Genomic DNA, 25,337 nt, shown 5'->3' on the forward strand with positions numbered 1-25,337 from the left:
TGGGGACTTCACTATGGTAAGCATTCTTGACCAACTTCTAATTTCATGAAATGCCAGAAGCGTCTCCAGTATCCTCAATCTAAATGAAGATAATCCAGGAAGAGGAGAAGAGAGTACAAACACTGGGTGCTCTCAGGAAACAAAATTGAACAAGATAGGATACGGCACCAGTTCAAACTTAAGCAGCTGCAGTTGATTTAAATATGACTCAAGATCTCCAGAAGTGGAGAAAAGTAGAGCTTGTCCTCTGGTCAAAAAATTCCCCCCAAACAAACCTGAAATCCTAGTTGTAAACTAGACCTATTAATTTGCTTCCTGTGAAGTAGGTTCTGTGCATAGAAAAAATGTGAAGGAAAATGGGCTGGAGATTCAGCCTTCTGTCCTGGCCATCCTTAAACTCTAATGCTGCGAAAATTCAAATAATCAAAAGCCATACATTTCCAGACAGAGGTAAGATGGCAGCCTGATTGAGCTAGGCTAGAGAACAACTCTCACCATATCTTAGCAACTGGCTGAAATAGAAACAGTTTTCCAAAAGGAGCCTAACCTAGGGCCTGCCAAAATTAGGGATGCCTTCCTTCCTTGGGCTGGTACTTAATTTAATTCTTTTGTTTGCAATGAGATCGAGATCATAAGATACCAAAAAATCTTTCATTCTACTTTTATCCCACTCCAAATACAAGGCCAAGCAAGACCTGGATATCATCCAAACTGCTCCAGTCTTCAGCTTTGTAGCTTACGTGGCTTTGTGCACTTTTTTTTTTTTTAAGATTTTATTTATTTATTTGACAGAGAGATAGAAGAGCACAAGTAGAGGGAATGGCAGAGGGAGAGGGAGAAGCAGGCTCTGCACTGAGCAGGGAGCCTGATGCAGAACTCGATCCCAGGACCCCGGGATCATGACCTGAGCCAAAGGCAGATGCTTAACCATCTGAGCCACCCAGGCGCCCAGCTTTGCGCACTTTTGAATGGGACCCCATTTATTACTTCTCTTGGGCAGAACTCATGAAGCAGAGGTGATGTAAGTTCACAGTGCATTTGCCACATTTGAGCCAAATTTTTTGTCCTTCCTCCTTCCCTGCTTTCCACTTTCCTACTCTCCCTTTCTTCTTTCCTTCCTAAAATGTAAGTAAATGACTTCTAAACAAAGGAAGGCTTTTGGCAATATGCAAGTATTAACAGTCCCAAAGTAAGTGTGCAACTTACCTTCTAGGAAGGGACCCACAGATTCTTTTTTTTTTTTTTTAATATTTTATTTATTTATTTGACAGAGAGAGATACAGCGAGAGAGGGAACACAAGCAGGGGGAGTGGGAGAGGGAGAAGCAGGCTTCCCACCGAGCAGGGAGCCCGATGTGGGGCTCGATCCCAGGACTCTGGGATCATGACCTGAGCCGAAGGCAGACGCTTAACGACTGAGCCACCCAGGCGCCCCCCACAGATTCTTATTTAAGCATAATTCCCAGTAATCACCAGCTCTTGATCTTATTTGCTTCCAGGGGGAAAAATTATTACATATAAAATAAATGGTCTCAAATCCCTAAAAGGCATCTTCCTCAGAACTACTTTAACAGGGCCATAGGAGGAGTTTTACTCAATCCTACAGGGCACAGATTCTTAAAACTTGGCTGCACGTTGAAATTACCTGAGGAATTTTTAAAAATTCGAGGCCTAAAACCTGTCCCCGGGGATTTGAATTTAATTTGGGGTGTGGCCTAAACATATTTTTAAAAACACTTCAGTTGTTAATTTGATGGCAGCTATCAGCAACATCATCACCTGGGAACCACTTAGAAATGCAAAGTCCTGGGGCGCCTGGGTGGCTCAGATGGTTAAGCGTCTGCCTTCGGCTCAGGTCATGATCCCAGGGTCCTGGGATCGAGTCCCACATCGGGCTCCCTGCTCCGCGGGGAGCCTGCTTCTCCCTCTGCCTCTGTCTCTCTCTCTCTCTGTCTCTCATGAATAAATAAATAAAATCTTTAAAAAAAAAAAAATATGTTTCTCAGCAGAAGGTGTAACAAGAAGAAAATATTCCTCTTACCAGCTAGATTGAGAATCTCAAGAAAATCTCCTTAGCTGAGAAAATATCTAGAATAGCCTACTTAAGTTAGGTGATTTCCTATGGGCCACGCATGTTGGCTAGAAGAAAGGCTTTACAGATAATTTTAAAAATTCTAATGCAAAAAGAAGAGAAACATGTTCTAAAGGCAAAGGGAGAAGTAGAGAAAAAGAGAGTCGGCAAGATGGCAGGAGCTAGGTGCTATTTTACCATTGCCCAGCAAGTTTGGTTATTAAATGCTTGAAATGCTTGGTGTGGGTGAATTCTTCTGAAACTCAAAGAGGTTTTATACCTAAGTTATAGTGGTCATGCATACTGCCACGAAGAACATAAGGTCACGGAGATTCAGCAGACGTCTAGGTTATACTCCTGATTTTTAGATTGAAAGTAGTTGGAATTAGGGTTATCATGGTGCTCAATTAGATTTTGGTTTATTATGGTAACATTTTAAGGGACTCAGAAATTAAAATAAAATCTTTATTGACCACTAATATAAATCAGTCACTGAACTAAGGCAATGGGGATACAAGATAAAAAATTAGATCCCCCAGCTCATAAAAAAGGTCAAAATCCAGTGGTAAGAGATATCCCCCTATTTCCCAGTTAGACTGTGTAAGGTCTATGCTGGGAAAATAAAATCTCACAGACTAGAGCTAAAGAAACAATACTGCTGTGATTGTGGATGGGAGTATCAGGGAAGACTTTGAAGAGGAGATAACATTTTAACCCAGCTTTTAAAAATGAACAGATTTCCAAAGCTGTGCTCAGTTTAGTTGGAATAGTAAAAATGGTTGGCATAATGGGATACAAGTGCAGGAGATTAAGGTGAACATGCTGGTGAGTAATTCTGAGGGAAAACAGGTTTTCACAAGCAAGAAAATTGCATAACCAGGTCATAATTTAGAAAATATTCTGATGGATGCTGTGCCAGAAGGAAGCAACTGGAAGAATGGAGCCTACTCAAGTGATTCTAGCAACGTTCCAAGCAAGAGAAGAGGAGTGTCCAAAAAGGCAGAGAGACACTGGGCACTGAGAGGAATGAACTGATTTTTGTTTCAGGTCCCTCGTGTCTGAGGGCAAATTGTTTGGCAACTGTGGGCTAAGAGAACATCCAGGCATACATGTTCTACATATTGAATGTACAAATGTGTTGAGAATAGACTGGAGGGTAGTAGACACAGACAAAAGAGATAGTGTGAAGGCCAACTGCAATAATCTAGACAAGAGACGAGGAGAATTTGGCCAAGAAGACAGAAGTACAAGTGGGGAGAAGTGGTCAAATCCTGAATATATTTTGAGAATACTACTGATAAGGTTTGCTAATGTGTCGGATATGAAGTATGAGAGACAGGAGTCAAGGATGACTACAAGATTTTTGGCCTGAGCAACTGAAAGTTTGCAGTTGCCATTAACAAAGATGGGGAAGACTGAGAGGAATGGGGAGAGGAGGGGGAAATAAGCTTGAGGTGCCTGTTTTACATCAATAGGAAATATAATACATTTACCTGAAAATATTTGACTTGGGGATTGGTTTAATTAATGGATGATGGTTGATTGTGGATCCATCTTCACCTGTGTGTCTTTAAATAATCATACAAGGATCTGATTTTTTTTTTTAAGATTTTATTTATTTGAGAGAGAGATTGAGCACGCAAGCAGGGGGAGGAGCAGAGGAAGAGGGACAAGCAGACTCCGTACTGAATGTAGAGCCCAACAATAAGAAAACAAATCAATTTAAAAATGGGCCTACAACCTTAATAGACACCTCACCAAAGAAGATACACAGATGGTAAATGGCCATATGAAAACATGCTCCATATTATATGTCATCAGAGAAAAGGAATGAGCTCCCACTGCACACTTAGTAGAATGAGCTACCACTGCACACTTAGTAGAATGGACAAATCCCAAACACTGACAACACCAAATTTTGGCAAGGATGTGGAGTAACAGGAATACTCATTCATTGCTGGTGATAATGCAAAATGGTATAGCCACTTTGGAAGACAGTTTGGCAGTTTTTTATAAAACGAAACATATGCTGGGGCGCCTGGGTGGCTCAGTTGGTTAAGCATCTGCCTTCGGCTCAGGTCATGATCCCAGGGTTCTGGGATCGAGTTCCGCATCAGGCTCCCTGCACAGCAGGGAGCCTGCTTCTCCCTCTCCCTCTGCCCCTCCTCCCTGCTTGTGTGTTCTCTCTCTCTCCCAAATAAATAAATAAAATCTAAGAAAAAAAAAACTAAACATATGCTTATCATGTGACCCAGTAATCATGTTCCTTGGTATTTACCCAAAGGCAGTGAAAATTTATGTCCACACAAAAACTTGCATACACCAGCTTTATTCATAATTGGCAAAATGTGGAAGCAATCAAGGTATCCTTCAGTAGGTGAATGGATAAACTGTAGTATATCGAGACAATGGAATATTATTTAGCACTAAAAGTAGATGAACTATCACACCATGAAAAGACGGAGAAACCTTAAATGTATATCACTAAGTGAAAGAAGCCAATCTGAAAAAGCTATCTACTGTGTGATTCCAATTATATGATATCCTGGAAAAGACAAAACTACACAGTCAATAAAAAGATCACTGCTTGCCAGGGGTTGGTGGAGTAGGGATGAACAGACAGAGCACAGAGGAATTTTAGGGCAGTGAAAATACTCTGCATGATACTATAAAGATGGATACATGTCACCATATATTTGCCCAAACTCATAGAATGTGCCACACCAAGAGTGAGCCATAAGATAAACTACGGACTTTGGGTAATTATGATGTGTCAGCGTAGGAAGAGGTTTATCAACTGCAACAAATGTACCGCTCTTCTGGGGAATGTTAATAATGAGAGAGGCTATGTGGTAAATCTCTGTATTGTCTCTTCAATTTTGCAGTGAACCTAAAACTGCTCTAAAAATTAAAGTCTTACACACACGTACACACACACACACAGAGTCCAGAGAGGCAAAACTTGAGACACTATTTTTCCATATTTATTTAGCTTTCTTTTAGCTAAGTAAGCACAGTTTGAAACAACTCACTAATTTTACAATTCTGCAGTTACAAACAATATCATAACATGCATGAATAATGCTCTAGATACTACTTTAACATAAGTTATGAATTGGTTTTGTGTTTAGCTAATGTTATGGGTAGCTACTGAGTTACCAAATACTCTACTGAAAAAGCTGAGTGAATTTTAATTGTAGTAAGTTATTAATCTTTACAAGTAAAAGAGAAATTCTGCTAAGAATATGAGGATCAGGGGTTTTCCAAGTAAGAAGGAAAACTTAACTATGACAGGGTATAAACCTATATAAATTAAATCAATTGGCTAATCATATTTTTGAAGAGGTCCATAAGGCATTTGAGAATTCCTTAAATACCTTACATGTTATTATCATAATATTGTCAGTTATATAATTACAAGTTCACATAGTACAACATGTTGTACATACTGAAAATTCCTTTTCCAAAGCTGGTCATATTTGAGCTGATTTCTACAAACTTGTAACTGCTAATCTGTGTAGGTGGCTCAGTGAGCTACTTAACAAAGCAGTGCTAAAAAGCCTGGAAATCTAATTTTGAGAGCCCAAAACCCCTACTTCCACTTCCAGTGACTAAAATGGAACGTGAACATTCACTTCAATTGTAAAGTAAGTAATAACGGAAGCAGAACTCAGGAAAAGTACATGTGGGTCTCTTGGCCTAAACTTCCACTGTCAGCCTGCCAAACACTGAGTCTTAAATATTCAGTTCTACTGCCACCTGCTCTCAAAATTGTGTTCCTTTCCACAGCCTCTTCTGTGGACATTACAGCACTTAACACACTAAACTGTAATCACTGGTTTTGTCTGACCCTTGTATTAGCATTTGAAGACAGACTGTTCTTTCTCACCTACATTTACTGATCATCGCATGTTAAATACTCAGCAAATGTTTGTTATATGGATAAATGTTTATTTCAGATGTCGTAACTAAACATCCCAGGTGTTGTAATTAAACATTGTAATAAGTATTTCATTACTTAAAACTATGTTTAATATCATGCCAAAAATAAGAAAGAAAACTAATCATCTCAGCCTACTTCTAACTTTAATCTTTGTGTTCATTTATATTCATGCACATGGTGTTACTATACACTGGCACAATGTAGGATTAGCTTCAGTACCTTACTCTTCATTCACATTCACTATTGTTAGTGTAGATCAGCACAATCCCTAAAGAAATATGTCTAATGAAATCATATATATCAGTAATGCTAACATTGAGCTATTAAAATAAATATTCTCATCTAAGCTCATCTGTCTCTACTTTCAAATCAGGATTTCTTCATGATAAAAGCCAGGCCTAATCATTTTTTAATTCTACCTTTCCTTTGGTACAATATACAAACCATAAAACAACAATTTCCACCAGTTTTTAATACATTACTATAACCATTTTATGTTTCTTCCCCATTTATGTTCTTACAGGTAAAATGGCATTACAGTGAATTCTCTTGGATTGCCAAATTGCTTGTTCTTGTAAATTCACCATTAGAATTTACCTTATGTATATTATATAGCTTTAAGGAACAATTTATCACAAAAATGTTAGACTTCAAGAAGTGAAAACCAGCATCCGAAATCTGAGTAAAAAGTGACACATACACAATTCTTTCCATCAACAACAGAAATCACTATGTAGTATGGTACTCTTCATTTTGAAATTTTGTGTGTAAACTTATATAACTGTCAAGAAATGGTTAATTTCTTTTTCCCCTTCACAGTAACAAAGGCTCCAATAAAGTAGTTTCTATACCAGTTTATTCTTCATAAGTAAGTCACTATTATAATAGACTATGGAGAAATGAAAATATTTAAACTTTGAAAAAAAATAGCCCTTCCTGATTAATGGGATTTGTTTTAATGGGATTTTACCTATAGTATCTTACACCTTAAATGAGTAACCATTAAAACAAAGAAGTTAATGACAAAGTATCCATGGAATTGTATCACATATCTCAGGAAAAAGACATTCGGAAAAGATTTAAGGCTAGCCAGGAATAGCCTCTCATAAAACCTAACGAACCTTACAACTTTAATTAGACTTCAAAAGGACCAAAATATTAGTTTATGTTGAGCCAAGATTAGGAGAATCTTCCACTGTTGACATTTTCATGTTCTTAGTTTTTCAATCAAACAATCGGCCTGTAATTTTGAAAACACAACATATTTTTAAATTCTAGTTATTAAAGCCTATATGAAATAATTCTACTGGTATCCCTATTATATTAAGTCGAAGCAGAAGAGCTGGATAATACATATTCTGTTCCTAAAATATATCTTATAAAAAATTTCTCAATATAATAGTTTTATAAACTATAGTAAAGGTATTCCACATTGTATATACATAGGCAGATTTTTATCCACATTGCATTAAAAAGCTTCAATAAGAAAAGGAAAATAAATATAATACTAACATTTTACAAAGTAAACTAGATGTGGAGGAACCTTAAATGCATATTACTAAGTGAAAGAAGCCAATCTGAAAAGGCTACATGCTGTAGTGTTCCAACCATATGACATTCTGGAAAAGGCAAAACTGTGAAGGCATTAAAGAGATCAGTGGTTACCAGGAATTAAGGAAGAAGGAGACGTGACTAGGTAAAGCACAGAGGATTTTATTATACTATAATGTTGGATACATGTTACTACACATTTGTCTAAACTGATAAAATACAGAACACCAAGAATAAACCCTAGTGTGAATCATGAACTTTGGGTAAAAATGATGTGTTACTGTAATTTCATGGATTATAACAAACGTTATCACTGTGGTGTAGGATGTCCATAGTGGGAGACTGTGAGTGTATGGGTGATAGAGGGTATATGGGAACTCTGTACTCTCCATTCAATCTTGCTGTGGGCCTAAAAGTGCCCTAAAAAATAAAATCTGTTAAAAAAATTAAAAAGTAAACCAAAGTCTTCTAGTTATTATTTCAAATACTTTTCTCTATCTGAAACTTTATATAAGAGATTTTGAAATAAATCTTAGTATCTTTATCTTGATTTTTTTCAAAGTCTCATAATATATGCTGACAGATCTAAGGAGAGTTCAGATTCACAGAATGAACCATTAACAGATCTTATAACTTTGTTCATTCATTTTTTTTCTAACTAAAAAGTCATGTAAGGAAATACAGTTAAAAATATTACAAAAAAATGTATTTTTCATTAATTTATTATAAAAGCATGGAGCATGTAGAAAATTAGAAATACAAATAAGGAAAAAAAATCCCTTTTTTAATCACACTGATTTTTTAAAGAGACCACACCAACTGCCCTATCGAATACTCTACTAATTTTTATTTAGAACACACACACATAAATATCTTAAATTATTTTTAAATTAAATAAAATCATCTGGACAAGTTGAAGAGAGGGATACTAAGTTTGAAATATGAAGTTTCTAGAAATCATGCTTTTTAATTTCTTGGGTACCATGACTATAATAATGATACGCATTAACAGCAATTATTTAATTTGTAATTCAGTGATTACTTAAAAATAGCAACTGTAAGTCTCCTTACCCTCGTGGACACATAGGGACTGGTAAATTACTAGGCGAGTGGCCCTGGAAGGACAGTCACTTAATAACCAAGGCTTGACTGTCAGGCGACAACAGGCCTGTAGTCAGCTTGAATTCTATTCTACTTCTGCCCTAGCAAAGCAGGATTCTGTAATCTTTTAGGCTCAATGGCTTCAACCTCAGATCTGACAGTTAATGTTACCAAGGCAGCCCTTTTCTAAACTAGAAAATTACAGAAATTCAATTTCTACAATAATGTTGGGAATGATAACAGAGGCAGGAGGTAATATTTACTAGTACTTACTATTTGCAAGGTACAGTTTTAAGTGCTTTATATGTAAATTATGTTATCAATCCTCTTATCAAACCTACAGGTGGGCAGTATTCCTTATAGGCAGGTAATAGATAAAGAATTTGGGCCTTAAAACATTTAAGTAACTTGCACATGGGACCTCAAGTAACTGAGCCACAATTTCAATGTAGATTGGACTCTGGGTTCTGAACTGCTAATTCCATGGTTCTTCTATATCATATCCTCCGCTTACAATGGAAAGACATAGCCATAACTTCTCTTCCTACAGATCCGATACCCTGGAAAATCCCTTAAACTAAAAATATTACTTTGGATATGTGTGAGCAGTACATTAAAAGAGAGGATCAAGCCTATGAGAGCTGTTAAGTGCCTACTGTTGCCAAGAAAAGAACTATAACAAAAGGACAAATATTTTAAATACTTTTGTATGCTGCTACTATAATAATAACACTTACTGTGATAAACCAATAGGAATTCACTCTATAGACCAATTTTGATAAGAAGCTAAGTTGATCGATAGGCGCCAGCACATGAAGGTGCAAGTGGGAGATGGAAGAGAATGGTGGCATGTGGAAACCCATTCTAAAACAGAAACGTTACAGATAGTTGGCAAGTCAGTTCTACAAGAGTTTAAAGCTATTTTTTCATGTTAAAACACATAACCATTAAAGATATCCAAAACAGGTTACCTAGGGTGGACTGATTGCCACTCAAACATCACTTTTACCGCTTTCTTTATACACTTCTCAGTATTCACACACTTTCTCCTCTTTTCGTGCTGAAGTTCACAGTAACAAACTCTTCATCAAGGAAGGGCTTAAGAGCGTATAATGTCTCAGTAAAACCTTTATGAATTCTGAGTTGGCATTATGTTTTATCACCTCAGTCCTTATCAATTTTAACCTTTAATTCTCCTAAGATATGGCTCTGCAATGAATCTTTTAAAAAAAATTACAGGGCACTCCTGGGACCTTTAACTTTTAGACTGTACAGCTGAGGCATAAAGTTGTTGGTTGTGTACTATGTTTGGCATAAATTCCACCCTTTTCTTTAAAAAAAATTACATGACACTCAAGTAGAAGGGTTCCTTTATTCCAAGACATAGCCAGTGGATGGTGTGCCTTCTCGTTTAATAAAGTAGTCATTTCCTTACCAACCCATCTTTCCATAGTGAGATTATTTATATCATTATTAAAAAAACTTTATCATCACTCGAATTTCTTGCTTAATAATGAAAATACATTAGATAATAATCATAATTATCTGCTTTATAAAACATTTATAAAAGAATTCCTTTGACTACTAACAAATTTCTACTAAGAAATTTTTTAAATATGATTCTCTCTCTTAAAAATCAGTTTACAGTTTTGTAAGTCCACTTAGAAATTCTGAGTGGAGCAAGGCACACTTGTAACAATAATCCAAGCCTAAAGCCTAGAAATATTTGCCTCTTCAAACTAGAAGTGAGTCTCAATTAAAAAAAAAAAAAAAAAGACTACAGTGAGAGGGAGTGTAAGGGGGTGTAGGAGAAGTGGTCTATTGCAGCAACACAGGACTGACAATGGAGAGTCAGAAACACGACACATATTGAAAAGCTTCCACCACTGCCCAGAAAAAAGAGACTGAGTTTTCCTTCTGTGAAACAGGAGTCATGTAATACAGATTCTGTATTAATGTGTAACAATAACACAAACTGTTACAAAGTAACACTTCTAACTTCTAAAAGTTAGAAGCAACTCAAGGGTTCATTCAACCCTTTCATTTCAAAGATGGGGAAGCCAAGATCCAAAAAGTAGACTTTCCAAGGTCACAAAGTCAGGCAGTGACAGAGTGAGGATTGAGACTCTTGGTCCAAAGTCCATTCTTCTAATAAGCACTCCTCTGACTGGGAAGGGAATGTACTGCTTTTGGCCAAAGGGTCTCAAATACCATCTGTTCCTTATCACTATCACCCTTGAATAGCGCTTCACAGTTTTCAGAGGATTTTCACACACACAATCTTATTTGAACTGGTAAGTAGGCAGAGCAGGTATTATCTCAGGGAGGTTAAATGCCTCAAGTATCATAGCCAGTATGAGCCCAGTACTCAGCAAGTAGCATGGACAGCATTAGAGCTCAGGTCTCTTTGAATTCCAGTTCAGATGTTAGAAGTAATCTCTGATCTACCTGTCTCGGCAAGCCTTTGGTCACACAAGGCAAAGTCAGAAGTCTTTTAAAAAGGAAAAAACACTATTTAGATTAAGTAAAAGAGTTGCCACATTGAACATTATATGCTTTTTTGCTCAAACGTTGGCAAATGCCAGAGATCAGTTCAGTAGGCAACGAATTCAAGTTAATTTCCCACTAGAAGTATAATACTATATTTTTAAATCACATAAAATCAAATAGTTTCTGGGCGCCTAGGTGGCTCAGTTGGTTGGGCGACTGCCTTCGGCTCAGGTCACGATCCTGGAGTCCCTGGATTGAGTCCCGCATCGGGCTCCCTGCTCGGCGGGGGGTCTGCTTCTCCCTCTGATCCTCCCCCCTCTCATGTGCTCTCTCTCATTCTCTCTCTCTCAAATAAACAAATAAAATCTTTAAAAAAAAGAAAAAAAAGAAAATTATTTAAAAAAAAAAAATCAAATAGTTTCTAAAGAAATTTAATTTACACACAATTTTTTTTTTAAAGATTTTATTTTATTTATTCGACAGAGAGAGAGAACACGAGAGAGGGAACACAAGCAGGGGGAGTGGGAGAGGGAGAAGCAGGCTTCCCGTGGAGCAGGGAGCCCAATGCGGGGCTCGATCCCAGGACCCTGGGATCATGGCCTGAGCCGAAGGCAGACGCTTAACGACTGAGCCACCCAGGCGCCCCTACACACAATTTTTATAGAAATGGACATATTGAACAAAGAAAGGTGGACTTGTAACTATTTTACCTACCCACTGCTTAAATAGACTTGTCTGCCCAAACTCCAAGTGGTGATTATTAGATGCTGAGACATGAGAGGAAGAAGTTTTATTTATTAAATTTATACTACCAATGAACAATGTATGCTCACTTTCAGGAAAACTGTATTTAAGCTACCTCTGCTTTCATTTCCCAGGAGGGAATGACATTTCAGAAAAACTAACTATACATATTAGTTTCCATCTGGAAGTATACATACCTCGCATTTTTGAAGTCAGTGAAATTATTCCTTTCAAGAATGGTTTTTCCAACAGTTACCATGCTCTCAACTATAAAACAGGAAAGAAACTACATTATACTGTAGGAGACATTACTAAATTGTAATTAGTTTTAACTTTTAGGATCCTAATCAAAAGTCGTATTCAATGGGTAAACATTTAAAGACCTGTTTAATAGTTCTAAGTTACTGAGAAGTTTGCTCATCAAAACTGAAATGAAGTATCAACTTATCAAAGTACGGTGTATAGGCTGACTTTGAACAGCTGTTGAGGAGTACTATTAAGTGACTACTTAGGACATCTGATCCTACTGAGGTCTAATTCTAATCATAAGGAGACCAAGTAAGAAACAAAAACATGTTTGAACTAAGAAGACATGCAGGAAAACTGAATTTGTCTTTCAACCCAAATTAAGGATACGATAGCCTTTCATGTCAGCCTACCTCTGACTAGCTAGATGTTCATATAATTGTTTTGGCTTCTGAACTCTATCTGCCTTAGTGTCTTTATTGTCTTGGTGCTTTATGGCCTTCGGATAGGAATACACTTCCCCATGAGAAAAAATTTGGTAACCTGCAATCTCCAAAGCACAATACCAAAATTTAGACCTCTTTTGTTTCTGAATGGTGTAACCAAGTATTTGGAAGGGGGAAAAATGAGAGAATCTACAGAAGATGGTTGTTATAAAAGAGGCTCATAAAATTGTTGTGAATGTTTACTTCTCTAAGTCAGGCTTGAGCCAGGAGGACGACAGACTTCCATGACAAAGTCGGTACCATATTGTCTAAAAAAAAAACTCAAGTTACTTCAAGCAAGACTGTATCTTGTTTTCTTTTAAAATACTCCCAAGATCCCAGACATGGAAGAAAATGTTTTCTCTTAATTTCTTTAAAAGACATATGACTGCTTAAAGCAATAATTTTAACAGTACCAAGATATTATAATGTAGATGTAATATATATGACAACAATAACACAAAGTGTTACAAAGTTTATCACATTTTTCATGAATTGATATAATGTTAATTCTAATTAGGCTATGATAATTACACAGTGAGTATTTTAGTCTCTCCAGAGCAACCATTTTTTAAAAAAAATGTGAAGAGGAATACATAAAAAGGCAAGAAATAAATTAAAATAGAATAACAAAAAATATATTTGAACAACCACAAGAAGGCAGGAAAGAGAGCAATAACAACAAAAAATGGGACAAGCAGAAAACAAATGGCAAGATAGTACACCTAAATCAAACTGCATCAATAGTTATATTAAAGATTTATGAACTAAACACTCCAATTAAAAATCAGAGATTTTCACACTACATTTAAAAAATAATAATAAATACGCAAGACGCAGCTATATTGCTATCTTCAAGCCTTTAAATATTAATATTCAATTTGGTTGAAAGTATAGAAAAAGATACCCAATGTGGGCAGTAAGTAACAAGAAAAAGTAGTTAAATTCATGTCATACAAAATAGGCTCAAGAAGTATTTCCAGAGATAAAGAGGGACATTTTACAATGATAAAAAAGGATCAATTCATTGAGAAGGTATGACAATCATAATTATGTATTCACTTAAAATCAGATTCAAGATACATGGAGCAAAACCTATTGTCTCCTTTCTATCTCACTGTTATCTATTCTTTCTTTCCTTATACTTACTTTGGTCTGATTCACTTGCCTCTTTCTAGCATCCTAAAATAGAAATTTAGTTCATTGGTTTTAAACATCCTCTTCTAACATAAACATATACAGCTATAAATTTCCCTGTAGGTATTGCTTTGGCTACATTTCACAAATCTTGATATGTTGTATTTTTGCTATCAATTCTTTATTGTTGTCTTTGGCTTATTTACTTGGAAATTATTTAAAAGTGTGTTAATTTAAAAATATTTAGTGCAATTCTAGATTTTATTTTTCTACTTTAATTCCACTGTCATCAGAGAACATAGGTTATAAGATTTCAATAAGCTGAAATGTATTTAGACTTACAGAATATGGTCTATCTTGGTGAACATGTGCTCTTAACAAAATGTGTACTTTATTGTTAGGGGGAGTTCTAAAAATATCAATTATAATCACCATGCTTGATAGTGTTATTTAGCTCTTCCACATTCTTATTATTTTCCCAACTTCATAGACTGTATATAAATATTAACTGCAAGAACATTTAAACTTTTATTACAGAAATATTAAGACATAAACAAAATCACAAATACCCACCATGCTGCTTCAAAATTGGTTAACATTTTATTTGCAACAGTTATAAAAACTTTCAATAAAACAGAATGCTAGAAAAAGAAAACCAAGCATGAACAGATTTCTCCCTCCTTAAAAAAGCATTATAAAAAGGAAATATTTAAGGCATGGTGGCTGCTGTTTGATGCTAAATGTTGCAAAAATATTGACCTTTATCTGCTGGAATAAATATGAAATGTACTCATAGAAGTTCAGATGACTAAGGAATTTTGCAATATTGAGAAGAAACAGTTTAAAAACTGGTAATTCAATAGTCTAAATACTAACGAACTACACTTCAAAGTTTTCCATCGAAGATATTTCTTATTCACCTCCAAAAAATCTGGCCCAATCTATCTATCTTGTCAGCTACTTAAATTATTAACCAAACTAATCCCAGACCCTGGAGACAAAGGCTATGAAAGCAGGTATGAAGTGAACTTAGAAATGTCTTAGGAAATGATAACTGATAAGTCACAGAAATCATGAGTAGGAAAATACAGGATAATCCTGGAAGAGACAAGATTCAGAAGCCAAAAGGTCATTGCTAAAATCCCATCACCAAACTTTGGTGTTAGTTCATCTACACAAGAAACTTACAGGGCAGGTACCAATATGGTCTCATTTTATATAGCACCTTCCATTTTCAGAGTCAAGGAAAGCCATCATTTAAAAAAACATAAAGAGGCATTATCTTTTAGAGATTTTAAAGATTAAATAACATGATGTCTGGAATTTGCTTTAAATCCACTGTGGGAGAACGTTAATAGATGAAAAAGATTGGCCACAAGTTAATAAATGTGGAGCTTGGGTGATGAACACAGGGAGATTACACTATTTTCTTTATTGTTGTATATATTTGAAATTTTTCATTACAGAAGTTTCACAAATGCTCCTCTTTCATTAACACCTGGCTAGACTTTTTCTTTTTAATTGTCATTGCTATCACTGATGCCAATTCAGGATGACATAACCATGAGGAATACTGCTATCATCTTACCCAGTTCTATGTGATCTTTCTTTAGCTCTCTACAGTTTCCAAGATGCTTCTTTGGCACCACAAGATAATGATGAGGTGCTGCTGGTCTGATATCTTTGAAGCAAACTAGGTCTTCATTCTGAAGGAAAAAAACATATCATTTGTTAGTGAATCTTTTAAAAAGAATTTCCTAATGCTGTTCTGACGTGTCTTAAACACCATAAATCTCAGTCTGATAGGCAAATGGTACTTATGTTACAACTAACCCCAGCTGGGCAATTTTGTGATTATGCATTAAGTTCATAAAGACAAGCTTTAGCATCCTTCATGAGATGCTCATTTATTCCAGAAAATGAAGACTTATATAAAGCTAGTTTCAGGAAAACAATTCTCAATGAAGTTCAATAAAACTTTATTACCAAAGGGGTGCCTGGGTGGTACAGTGGATTAAGTGTCCCACTCTTGGTTTTGGCTCAGATCATGATCTCAGGGTCGTGATCTCAGGGTTGTGAGACACAGCCCCATGTCCAGTTTCATGCTCAGTGGGGAGTCTGCTTGAGATCCTCTCTCCCTCTCCCTCTACCCCTCCCACTTGTGCTCGCTCTCTCTCAAATAAACAAATAAATCTTTAAAAAACAAAACAAAAAACTTCATTACCAACAATCCCAGGGTTTTTTTTTTATTTCTTTATATACTGCTCCATCTCTACCTATATAAGGGTTTTTCACTCTTAATATGTACTTCTAAAGGTCTGACTACAGAAACATAACAAGATTAATAAATTCTTTTTTACATTTAATTTTTTTCCAAAGTCGCATGTTATACAACTATAATAGGAAAATCACCTAGCATCTACATATCCAGAGGTTACCTTTTTAAACATTTTTTACAGCAGTTATACACAAATACTTTTTAGTCCTGTTTACAGCATTAAAAAGCCTTTGAAATGTTAAGACAAACTCCAGTATATTGCACTAAGTGTCCAATCCATTATACTAGTTTCCTGATTTACATACTCCACATACTTAGGTAAGGAAAAAAGAAAAGAAATGAAAAAGGGAGTCTTTCAACCTACTGACATTTGAGTTTTAAGCTTTTCCAAAAGGAAAATCAATATTCCCTAAATATCCTTATTCAATATCTTATATAAAAATTTTTTCAATGACTAAAAGACACATGAAAAGATGCTCAACACCACTCATCATCAGAGAAATGCAAATCAAAACCACAATGATATGAAACTTCACACCAGTCCAACGGCTAGTATTAAAAACACAGGAAATACGTGTTGGCATGAATGTGGAGAAAAGGGAACCCTCTTGCACTGTTGGTGGGAATGCAAACTGGTGCAGCCACTATGGAAAACAGTATGGAGGTTCCTCAAAAATTAAAAACAGAAATACCATATGATCCCCCAGTTCCACGACTGTGTATTTATTTACCCAAAGAAAATGAAAACACTAATTCCAAAAGATGTATGCACCCCTATGTTTAGTACAGCATTATTTACAATAGCCAAGACATGAAAGCAACCTGAGAATCCATCAATAGATGAATGAATAAAGGAGATATGATGTACATGTATAAGGAAATATTACTCAGTCATAAAAAATGATGAGCTCTTGCCATTTGTGACAACATGGATGGACCTAGAGGGTATTATACTAAGAACAAACTGGTAGCTGCTAGAAGGAAGGTTGGGGGGGGGGTAAAACAGGTGGAGGAAAACCTATGCATTTTAGTTAGCCGATGCCATCAATGATTGAATTAGATTTCCATTAAGCTTTCTAAAATATTGAAATTGGCCCTCTGATGTTACTCTCTCCTATCGCTACTACTGAACTAGCCATTATTTAGACTCTTCATTTTAAGACAGATTTTTTCTCCTATTCCGAAGATACAATGACAAAAAATATGAAATGATGCATGTACAAAGCTATCCTTTGCAGCATGATTTGTAATAGCAAAAAAAAAAAAAAAAAAAAAACCCCAAGAGTCCATAATTCAACTAGGAGACCGGTTGAATAAATTATAGCAAATCCATACAATGAAGTAATACGTAGCTACAAAAAGGAATGAAAAAGATCTTTATATACTTATAAAATCATTTCTGAAATACACTTCGAAGTTAAAAAAAATAAATGAGGAGCAGGAGAGTGGTAAGGCCATCTTTTGTGTAAGAAAGGGGAGTACAAATACAAACGTATACATACGTATTCTCACAATGGAAGGCTAAACCAAATATATATTTTTTAGTTTCTTGTGAGGGAAGAGGAACAGGGTAAAGATGATAAGAGAACGGAAGCTAGACTTTTCCGAATGTACTTAGCTTTATAATATTGACTTTAAAAAAACAAGAATATTTAACACCCTTTTGGACTTAAAAACAATCCCTAAAAATTGAAAACAAACAGAAACAAACCTAACCTAATATGTCACCTTGATAACATAACCATACAAAGAAATTTCTTTAAAAAAAAAAAAGATTTTATTTATTTGAGAGAGACAGAGAGAACCAGAGCGCACAAGAGAGAGCACACGAGTGGGAGGGTGGGGCAGAGGGACAGGGAGCAGCAGATGCCCCGCTGAGCAGGAAGCCCAAGTAGGGAGGATCTCAGGACCCAGGAACCATGACCTGAGCTGAAGGCAGACACTTAACCAACTGAGCCACTCAGGCACCCCCAAAGAAAAGATATTTCAAGTGACTTTTAAACACAGAATTTTGACTATACATCCCTAATGACAACCACTAAATGAGAACTTTTCATTTACGCTTTCAACACAGATCACAAGCAAGCTTCTCAAGTGTGGGACATGCCATATTTATCCTTGAACTACAAGTGAATAACACATAAATTTGAAAGATTGTTCAATAAATAAAAGATGCTTAAATAGAAAGATAAAGCTACCAATGCTCCCTCCTCTACTCCTTAAAAAAAAAAATGGTGTCATTATAGTTTTTACATACTTTTCCAGTAACAGAGATAGACTTTCCAAGATCTTTCAGTCTGTCCTTGCAAAACACCTTCTTAAAGTTGGAATTATGGCCACTGTTTGATTTTAACAGTGTTTCTCAGCCCTTTTTCATTTCCATCCCCCCTAAGGCAACTTTTTAGATTTTTTTTTCCTAATTGCCCCCCTCCCCTGATATTTTAATACCACAGCCAAATTGTACATGTGTTTATATCCTAAGTACTATACGTGTATTTTATATATATAAACTTTTTTTGCCCCTGCCCCTGTCCCAGGCAAGAGCATCAATTTTTACCCCTTTTGAGAATGCATGGATTTGACAAACAGCTAGTCCATCCTAACTTCATTATCACCACTGAATCCAAGCATCTGGGCTTAGCATCCATTAAATACGACAAATAAATTGTGGTGAACAGGGTAGGTGGGCACTCAACCTCCATTCCAAATACTTCTGTGTCTTTAGTACCACAGAAATTTAAAAAGCCAAAACCCCAGATGGAATTCAGATCTTGCCAACTAGATGTATTTCAGACTTAGGTGCTTTGATAAGCTAACCTGAGAAAAAGCCATCTTTCTGCATCTTCCGCTAGTTCCAGCAGGCAAACATGGTCAGCTCTAAGACTACCGAGATTCTCTTTCCTCTCTTCCCTACCCCCATTCCATTGTCTAGTCAATAGCATCATGCGAGTCAAGAGACAGACATGAGACATTCATTTTTTTGGCACCATGGCCTACCTGCGCAGACCCAGCAGTATAGTGTAGCCCTGAAGCTGTGTTATTGGTCAAAGGGGAGTAGAAATATGTAGGTGCTATGCGCATTTAGCACCCAGAGGTCAGAAATGGGAAACATCCTAAAACAGGTGGAACAGCTCTGCACAACAAACAGAGTCCAACCCCAAACGCCAAAAGTACTCCCACTGGAAACACTGCTCAACAGTGGCGATCACACTGCTTCGTCACCTCTGAGTCACAGCTACAGAGACATTTTCCTGAAGTCTAAGTTCTAGTGGCAGTCACCTGACTCCTACCTTCCTGGCTGTGGCAGAGGAAACAGGTCCTCAGTGTGCAAGTGATGTTCTGGATGTCATTTTTTTTTTAAGATTTTTATTTATTTATTTGACAGAGAGTGAGCACAAGCAGGCGGAGCGGCAGGCAGAGGGAGAGGGAGACAGAGGGAGAAAGAGAAACCAACTCCCCGCTGAGCAGGGAGCCTGATGCAGGACTCTATCCCAGGACCCCGGGATCATGACCTGAGCCGAAGGCAGACACTTAACGACTGAGCCACCCAGGAAGTCATTCTTGAAGGCTTTTCCTTCAGCCCCTGCAACTTTTTTAGCAAATAATTCCCTACATTAAATCAATTTCTGCTTTAAATATTGAGTTTTTCTTTCTGCAACTAACCCCTGACTGATAGCTAAAGCAAATAAAAATAAGTAACATTTGAAAGAACATTTCAGTACCACACCATCTGAAGTGTAGGGCAAATTTGGTTAAGAAGAGGGAGGACATTAAAGTTAAACTAGTATTTCCTCAGTGTGGCCTCAAGCAAGGTGAAAATAAACACCTAGCCTGGTATTTCTCAACCATGTTTTCACTGTCACCCCTCTGAGGACATTCTTAAGACTTTTTTCCTGATTCCACTCTCATGATATTTTAATACCGCAGACATACTCTTTATCTGTTTATGTCCACTATGTTTACCTTTGCCTCACACAAAAAGAGTAAGATACTGTCACCCCAAAACCAACTTTTATCCCCCTCTGAGAACGCATGGCTAGTATTTGCTTAGTTTCAACTCTGCAGTATACAACAAAAATACTATATGGCTGCTTATGGAGTGAGGAATCTTCTCTAGCTTTTGTCAGAAAGATTTCCCAGACTAAACCCACATGATGCTGATAACTCCAATTATTCCAAATCAAATTTTCTCCTCTGGACTTAATTATAAGTCTACCCTACTTTATATAAACCCAATAGTTTCTAAATATTTACAATAAACATATATGAATGACTATAAGAATAAACTATATATATAATGCAAAATACACAAATTAAAGATTAGTTTCTCTTTTTAAAAAGATAAATCTTTAACCTTTAATTGGTGAGCTCTTATATATGAAATCATCTTAGATTCAATTTTAAAAAGATCTGCAACTTGGGGTGCCTGGGTGGCTCAGTCATTAAGTATCTGCCTTCGGCTCAGGTCATGATCCCGGGGTCCTGGGATCGAGCCCCCATCGGGCTCCCTACTCTGCGGGAAGCCTGCTTCTCCCTCTCCCACTCCCTCTGCTTGTGTTCCCTCTCTTGCTGTGTCTCTCTCTGTTAAATAAATAAATAAAATCTTTAAAAAAAAAAAGATCTGCCACTTTTTGAGGCACTGTTGTACAAGCATGTGCATCTTGCTTATGTTCTGCATTATATGGACTACTGTATATATTCATCCTGCGCCACCTATGTAGGATATAAATTAGTTAAAAATATTGAATGTGTCTAATTTCCTCTATAAAAATGTTCCAGGCTTTTCACATAGTTCACTCTGAGAATGTTCTTCAAAGAGAAAAAATCCTGACCTTTGGCCTGGAAAAAACTGGGATAGAAGTTTGGAACATCCCACCCCCTCTCAGGGGTGACGATTTAATTATTTTTTTTCCCTAAGATTTTATTTATTTGAGAGAGAGAGAGAGACAAAGAAAGATCACGAGCAGGGGTAAGGGCAGAGGGAGAAGGAGACTCCCAGCTGAGCAACGAGCCCAATGTGGGACTCGACCCCAGAACCCTGGGATCATGACCTGAGCTGAAAGCAGATACTTAACCGACTGAGCCACCCAGGTGCCCCCCTCCGTGACTGTTTTTAGACAAAACTTTTTACACTACTAGTACCTATTATTTACTAGTTTTCCTCAACATTGGTACTGGAGTATGCAAAATTTAAAAGCAGTTTCTAGACATCTAAGAAATATCGAATTCTGTGAAGCTAAAAAATTCACTTTACTTCTTGCTAGCCTAATTTCATATGTGGTGAAATCCTGACTCTATGGATCAGTTCAGCAGAGGCCTACTCTACAGACAAGTGATGTACTGCCCCTCTCCCGGTAGCTGCTTCCTGTCTTCACTCCTTCCCCTATTCAGCATAGATGTCAAGGTCTATCACTTCAGTCCTCTCTCTAGCCATAAATTCTTACCTTTGTTCCACTGCACCTCCAAAACACCCACAGGGCCAGACCCCAACCGTGGGATGACCCAACTGTTCACCTTGTCTAAAACTAGACTCTGGCTGCTGCTGGAGGGGTAAAAAAAATCACACAGCTGAACAAAATACTGCAGGTGGTAGAACCACCTCACCAAGCACAGGGCACTGTAACCCGCTGCCTCCTCTGTATTCAGTCCACCCTTTAGATTATAAGATCTGAACAGTGACTATCCTTTATCTTATTCACCAATGAATCTCCAACACCAGGTGCTTAGAACAGATCCAATTCACTTTTAACAAATGAATTAACGATCACTAAACAAACAAACACCCAGAATCTTTGGAGCTGATCCTCTCCAAAGCCTGTTTCTTTAAAGGCAAGTAGAACCAGTAGAAGAAAATGTGTACCAGGTATCTGTTTTCAAGTACCTGAGCAAAATCTTAGTGCTCTGAAAATGTGCATACATCCCAGCTGACAACACCTATACGAACTTTACCCTTCAGTGGAAACCTGAGACTATCAAGAAACAGTTTGACCTCGGCTCCACCCCGCCCAGCCTAACTTCAGTCAGTTTAACGAAGCTTTTCCCAATTACCATTATCTCCTTTCTACCAGTTTTCTCCTTCGTAGCAGTATTAGAGTGTGTAGAATTTAAAATCCTGTCTAGAAAGGCAGGGGGTGGGGATACGGGGGTGGGGAGAGGAATCAAATGCTATTTTCTGCCAAATACCTCGTACTTGCAGACAGAAGCCGAAGTGTGTGGCTTTATCGCTACATTGTCCCCCTCGGCACAGCAAGAAGACGGCTGGAGACAGACCCCACACCAAGAGAAGCAAGTCCGTCATTAACACCAGGACACCCAGCCTCCCCCACCCCGGTCCACACCTGCGAGGCCTCCCTCCCGGGGGCCTGAAACGACGCCACAGCGGTCTGCCACCGCGAGGCCTCGGTCCCTGGGCTCCCCAACCCACGCCGGGTCTGCATGCAGCCCACCTCGCAGTACAGGAGCTCGGTGCCGGGTTCCTGCTGCCCCGCGATCCGGCAGAACACGCACTTGCTACTGTAGTCCTCCGCCTTCGATGACCGTGCGACAACATCGGTAGTCTTCGATGAAGACACCTTAGATTCTGTAGACTCCACTGCCTCAAAACCAGGCTCGGACTCCACGCTACCGCGCTTCGGCTCCTCCGCCATCGTACCCGCCCCAAAGTGGCCAAGAACCTTGACCGCTCCTGCACGGCTGGCCCTGGTCCGCCTCCTGCAGCTGCTCAGTTTTACCTGGAGGCGTCGCCCTTCGCCTGCCGCTGGGAAGGGCTGGGAGTTGGGCGCACGCGCGGATCCTAGCTGTGACTGCGACGCAGTGATCGCTCACGCAGCCAGCGACCGTGAGGGGGGGCGCGAGGACGCGCACGGATGCGACCGGAGGAGCCGGCTGGGGCTTACGGAAGTCGCTCCGCCCCCTGCGTCTCGTTGGTAAAGACGCAACACGTCCTTCGAGACGCAGGAGCGCGCGCCGCCGCGGTGACATCACTGTCGCGCCCTAACGTCCGGTCAAATGGGACCTGGTGGGTATACTGGAGGTCCTTTACGAAAGCTGCAAGTTAGCATCCCCCAAGAGTATTATTATGTTGTTAAAAAAAAAAAGTTTTTTAAAAATTCGTAGGTTTTAAGAGAATGAGCACAATTTCTAGAGCATTCTTTTCAACATAGAATCTGTGCTCATAGAATTGTGCTCATTCGTTGGTCGTGCTTCATGCCTCGACCACTACAATAACCTAACTAGTTTCCCTCCTCGATTCTCTTGTCACTCAAAAACCCTTCAGTAACTATAACGCCCAAAAGAAAAAGTCTCAGTTAACTTGGTAGTCAAGATGGACTGATTTGATCTCAGCTTTTTATTTTATAATACTCGGCATTTGCTGAACACCTAAAAATGTGACATGTATTTTCTCTCAACCAAACGAGGTTGGTTTTATAATCCTCATTACAGAGATGAAGAAACAAACTAAGATAAAGGTTTGTCTAACTCCAGAACCCGCCAGCCTTTTTGAACACAACTTTTTTAACACTAAAAAATTTCTTAAACTAGCTCATTATAGTATCCTTGTTATTTGTTAACTTAGAAAATACATAATAACAAAGTCCTATTGTGAATTCAGTCCTGTTTTTGAATGATTTATATTGTATTAATTGAAAGCATTTATATATTTTTTAAAGTAGTTGTACATTATGTGTTCAAGACATTTTTCATTCGTTTTGCAGTTTGCCAGTGGTTTGGGGGACCATTATAATAGCTTCATACCCCATCGGGAATCCAAGGCAGAGTTCAGAATGAGTACGTTACTTTGCCTTACTAAGTATCCACTATTTCCATGCACTGTAATACACCACATCACTTTTTTTTTTAATTTTTTTATTTTTTTATTTTTTTTTTTTTAAAGATTTTATTTATTTTTATTTGAGAGAGAGAGAATGAGAGCGAGCGAGTACATGAGAGGGGGGAGGGTCAGAGGGAGAAGCAGACTCCCTGCCGAGCAGGGAGCCCGATGCGGGACTCGATCCTGGGACTCCAGGATCATGACCTGAGCCGAAGGCAGTCGCTTAACCAACTGAGCCACCCAGGCGCCCCATCACTTTTTTTTTTTAAAGCCACACTGTTCCTTCTGAAATATCTGTTTCCATGTCTGCACATCCAAATCCACCTTCCAAACCACTCCTCAAATGCTCCCTCCTTCATGACTTTTTTTTTAAATTAACCAAACTGAAATAAGTACTTCCTCTTGTGAATTCACAGAGCAGTTTTTCAATACTTCTCTTGTACAACTTATCACTCTGTATTATATACTATTTATGTACGTATTTTTCTTACTAGAAATTATGTTCTTTGATGAAAAGAATGGGTGTCTTTGAATCTACTGTAGTGCCTCTTACAGCGCTTTGCGTGTAGTTTTTCACTTAATTGTCTAATGAATAAAAGAATCATTAGCAGTAAGGTTGCTGCATAGTACTGTTCAGATTGCACACTGTAAAAGAACACCATAAATAAGAATATGCTAATTTACATTGTAGATAAATATTACATAAAATCACAGGCAGACCTAAAGTTCTGGAGCAGTGAAGAGCTAACTCCTACAAAAACCCACACTGGGTGCATATGACTACACACACTCCGGAGACTATCCACCTCTATATTGGCACGCATCTGCACAAGTTGTACCTGCCCTGACTACATTCCTAGAGACACCTGTGATTGGTCTCTCACTTGCCTGGCACTTTCAAAGACTTGCTTCCCATCCCCAGCTTTGAACTTGATATCGTTGTCTATCATGGAAGTGGGAGAAGCAACACAAACTATTTAAAACTTGTCTGAAGTAGTGGTGTGGGATCAAGCAAAAGCCTGGGCAGTTGTGTGCACACAGGCAGAGCTGCTACCAGTTGGTGCCTCGGTTAGCTCCCCAGGGAAACCATCATTTGGGTTTTGTGACAAAAACAACATTTTACTTGCGAAATGGAATGTTTTCACTGATTTCACAAGGGCACCATATGGGCTAGTAGCAGCCCTGCTTCAAGCATGCTCTGGAGTCAAACAACTCTACAGTTTACCATCTGTGAAGATTTGGGCTAAGTTATTTATCTTTCTGTGTCAAGGCTTTCTGTTTCTTCATCTATAAAATGAGGATAATAACAATGCTTTTAATGCAGATATTATTTTGAGAACTGAAGCCTGGCAGCCTGGCACAAAACTCAATAAATGTTAACAGTTACTACCAATAGGTAGTGATGGTATGGAAAACAATATAAGGGATCCGATGGTTTACTTGAATTTAAATTCAGAAGCT

At 37.9% G+C, this 25,337-nt stretch overlaps 1 protein-coding gene across 1 annotated transcript; it reads right to left on the reverse strand.

Moving 5' to 3' along the window:
- Positions 1–5,032: 5,032 nt before the first annotated feature.
- HINT3 (histidine triad nucleotide binding protein 3) lies at positions 5,033–22,865 on the reverse strand. The gene is made up of 5 exons (XM_036085476.2): positions 22,492–22,865; positions 15,356–15,473; positions 12,097–12,166; positions 9,403–9,529; positions 5,033–7,253 (listed from the first exon to the last, which is right to left on the reverse strand). Exons 1-5 carry the CDS (start codon positions 22,690–22,692, stop codon positions 7,221–7,223), a joined length of 549 nt encoding a protein of 182 aa, XP_035941369.1. The 5' UTR covers positions 22,693–22,865; the 3' UTR covers positions 5,033–7,220.
- Positions 22,866–25,337: the final 2,472 nt, after the last annotated feature.

This window comes from Halichoerus grypus, chromosome 9, assembly GCF_964656455.1.
Source record: "Halichoerus grypus chromosome 9, mHalGry1.hap1.1, whole genome shotgun sequence".
NCBI classification, from domain to species: Eukaryota; Metazoa; Chordata; class Mammalia; order Carnivora; family Phocidae; genus Halichoerus; species Halichoerus grypus.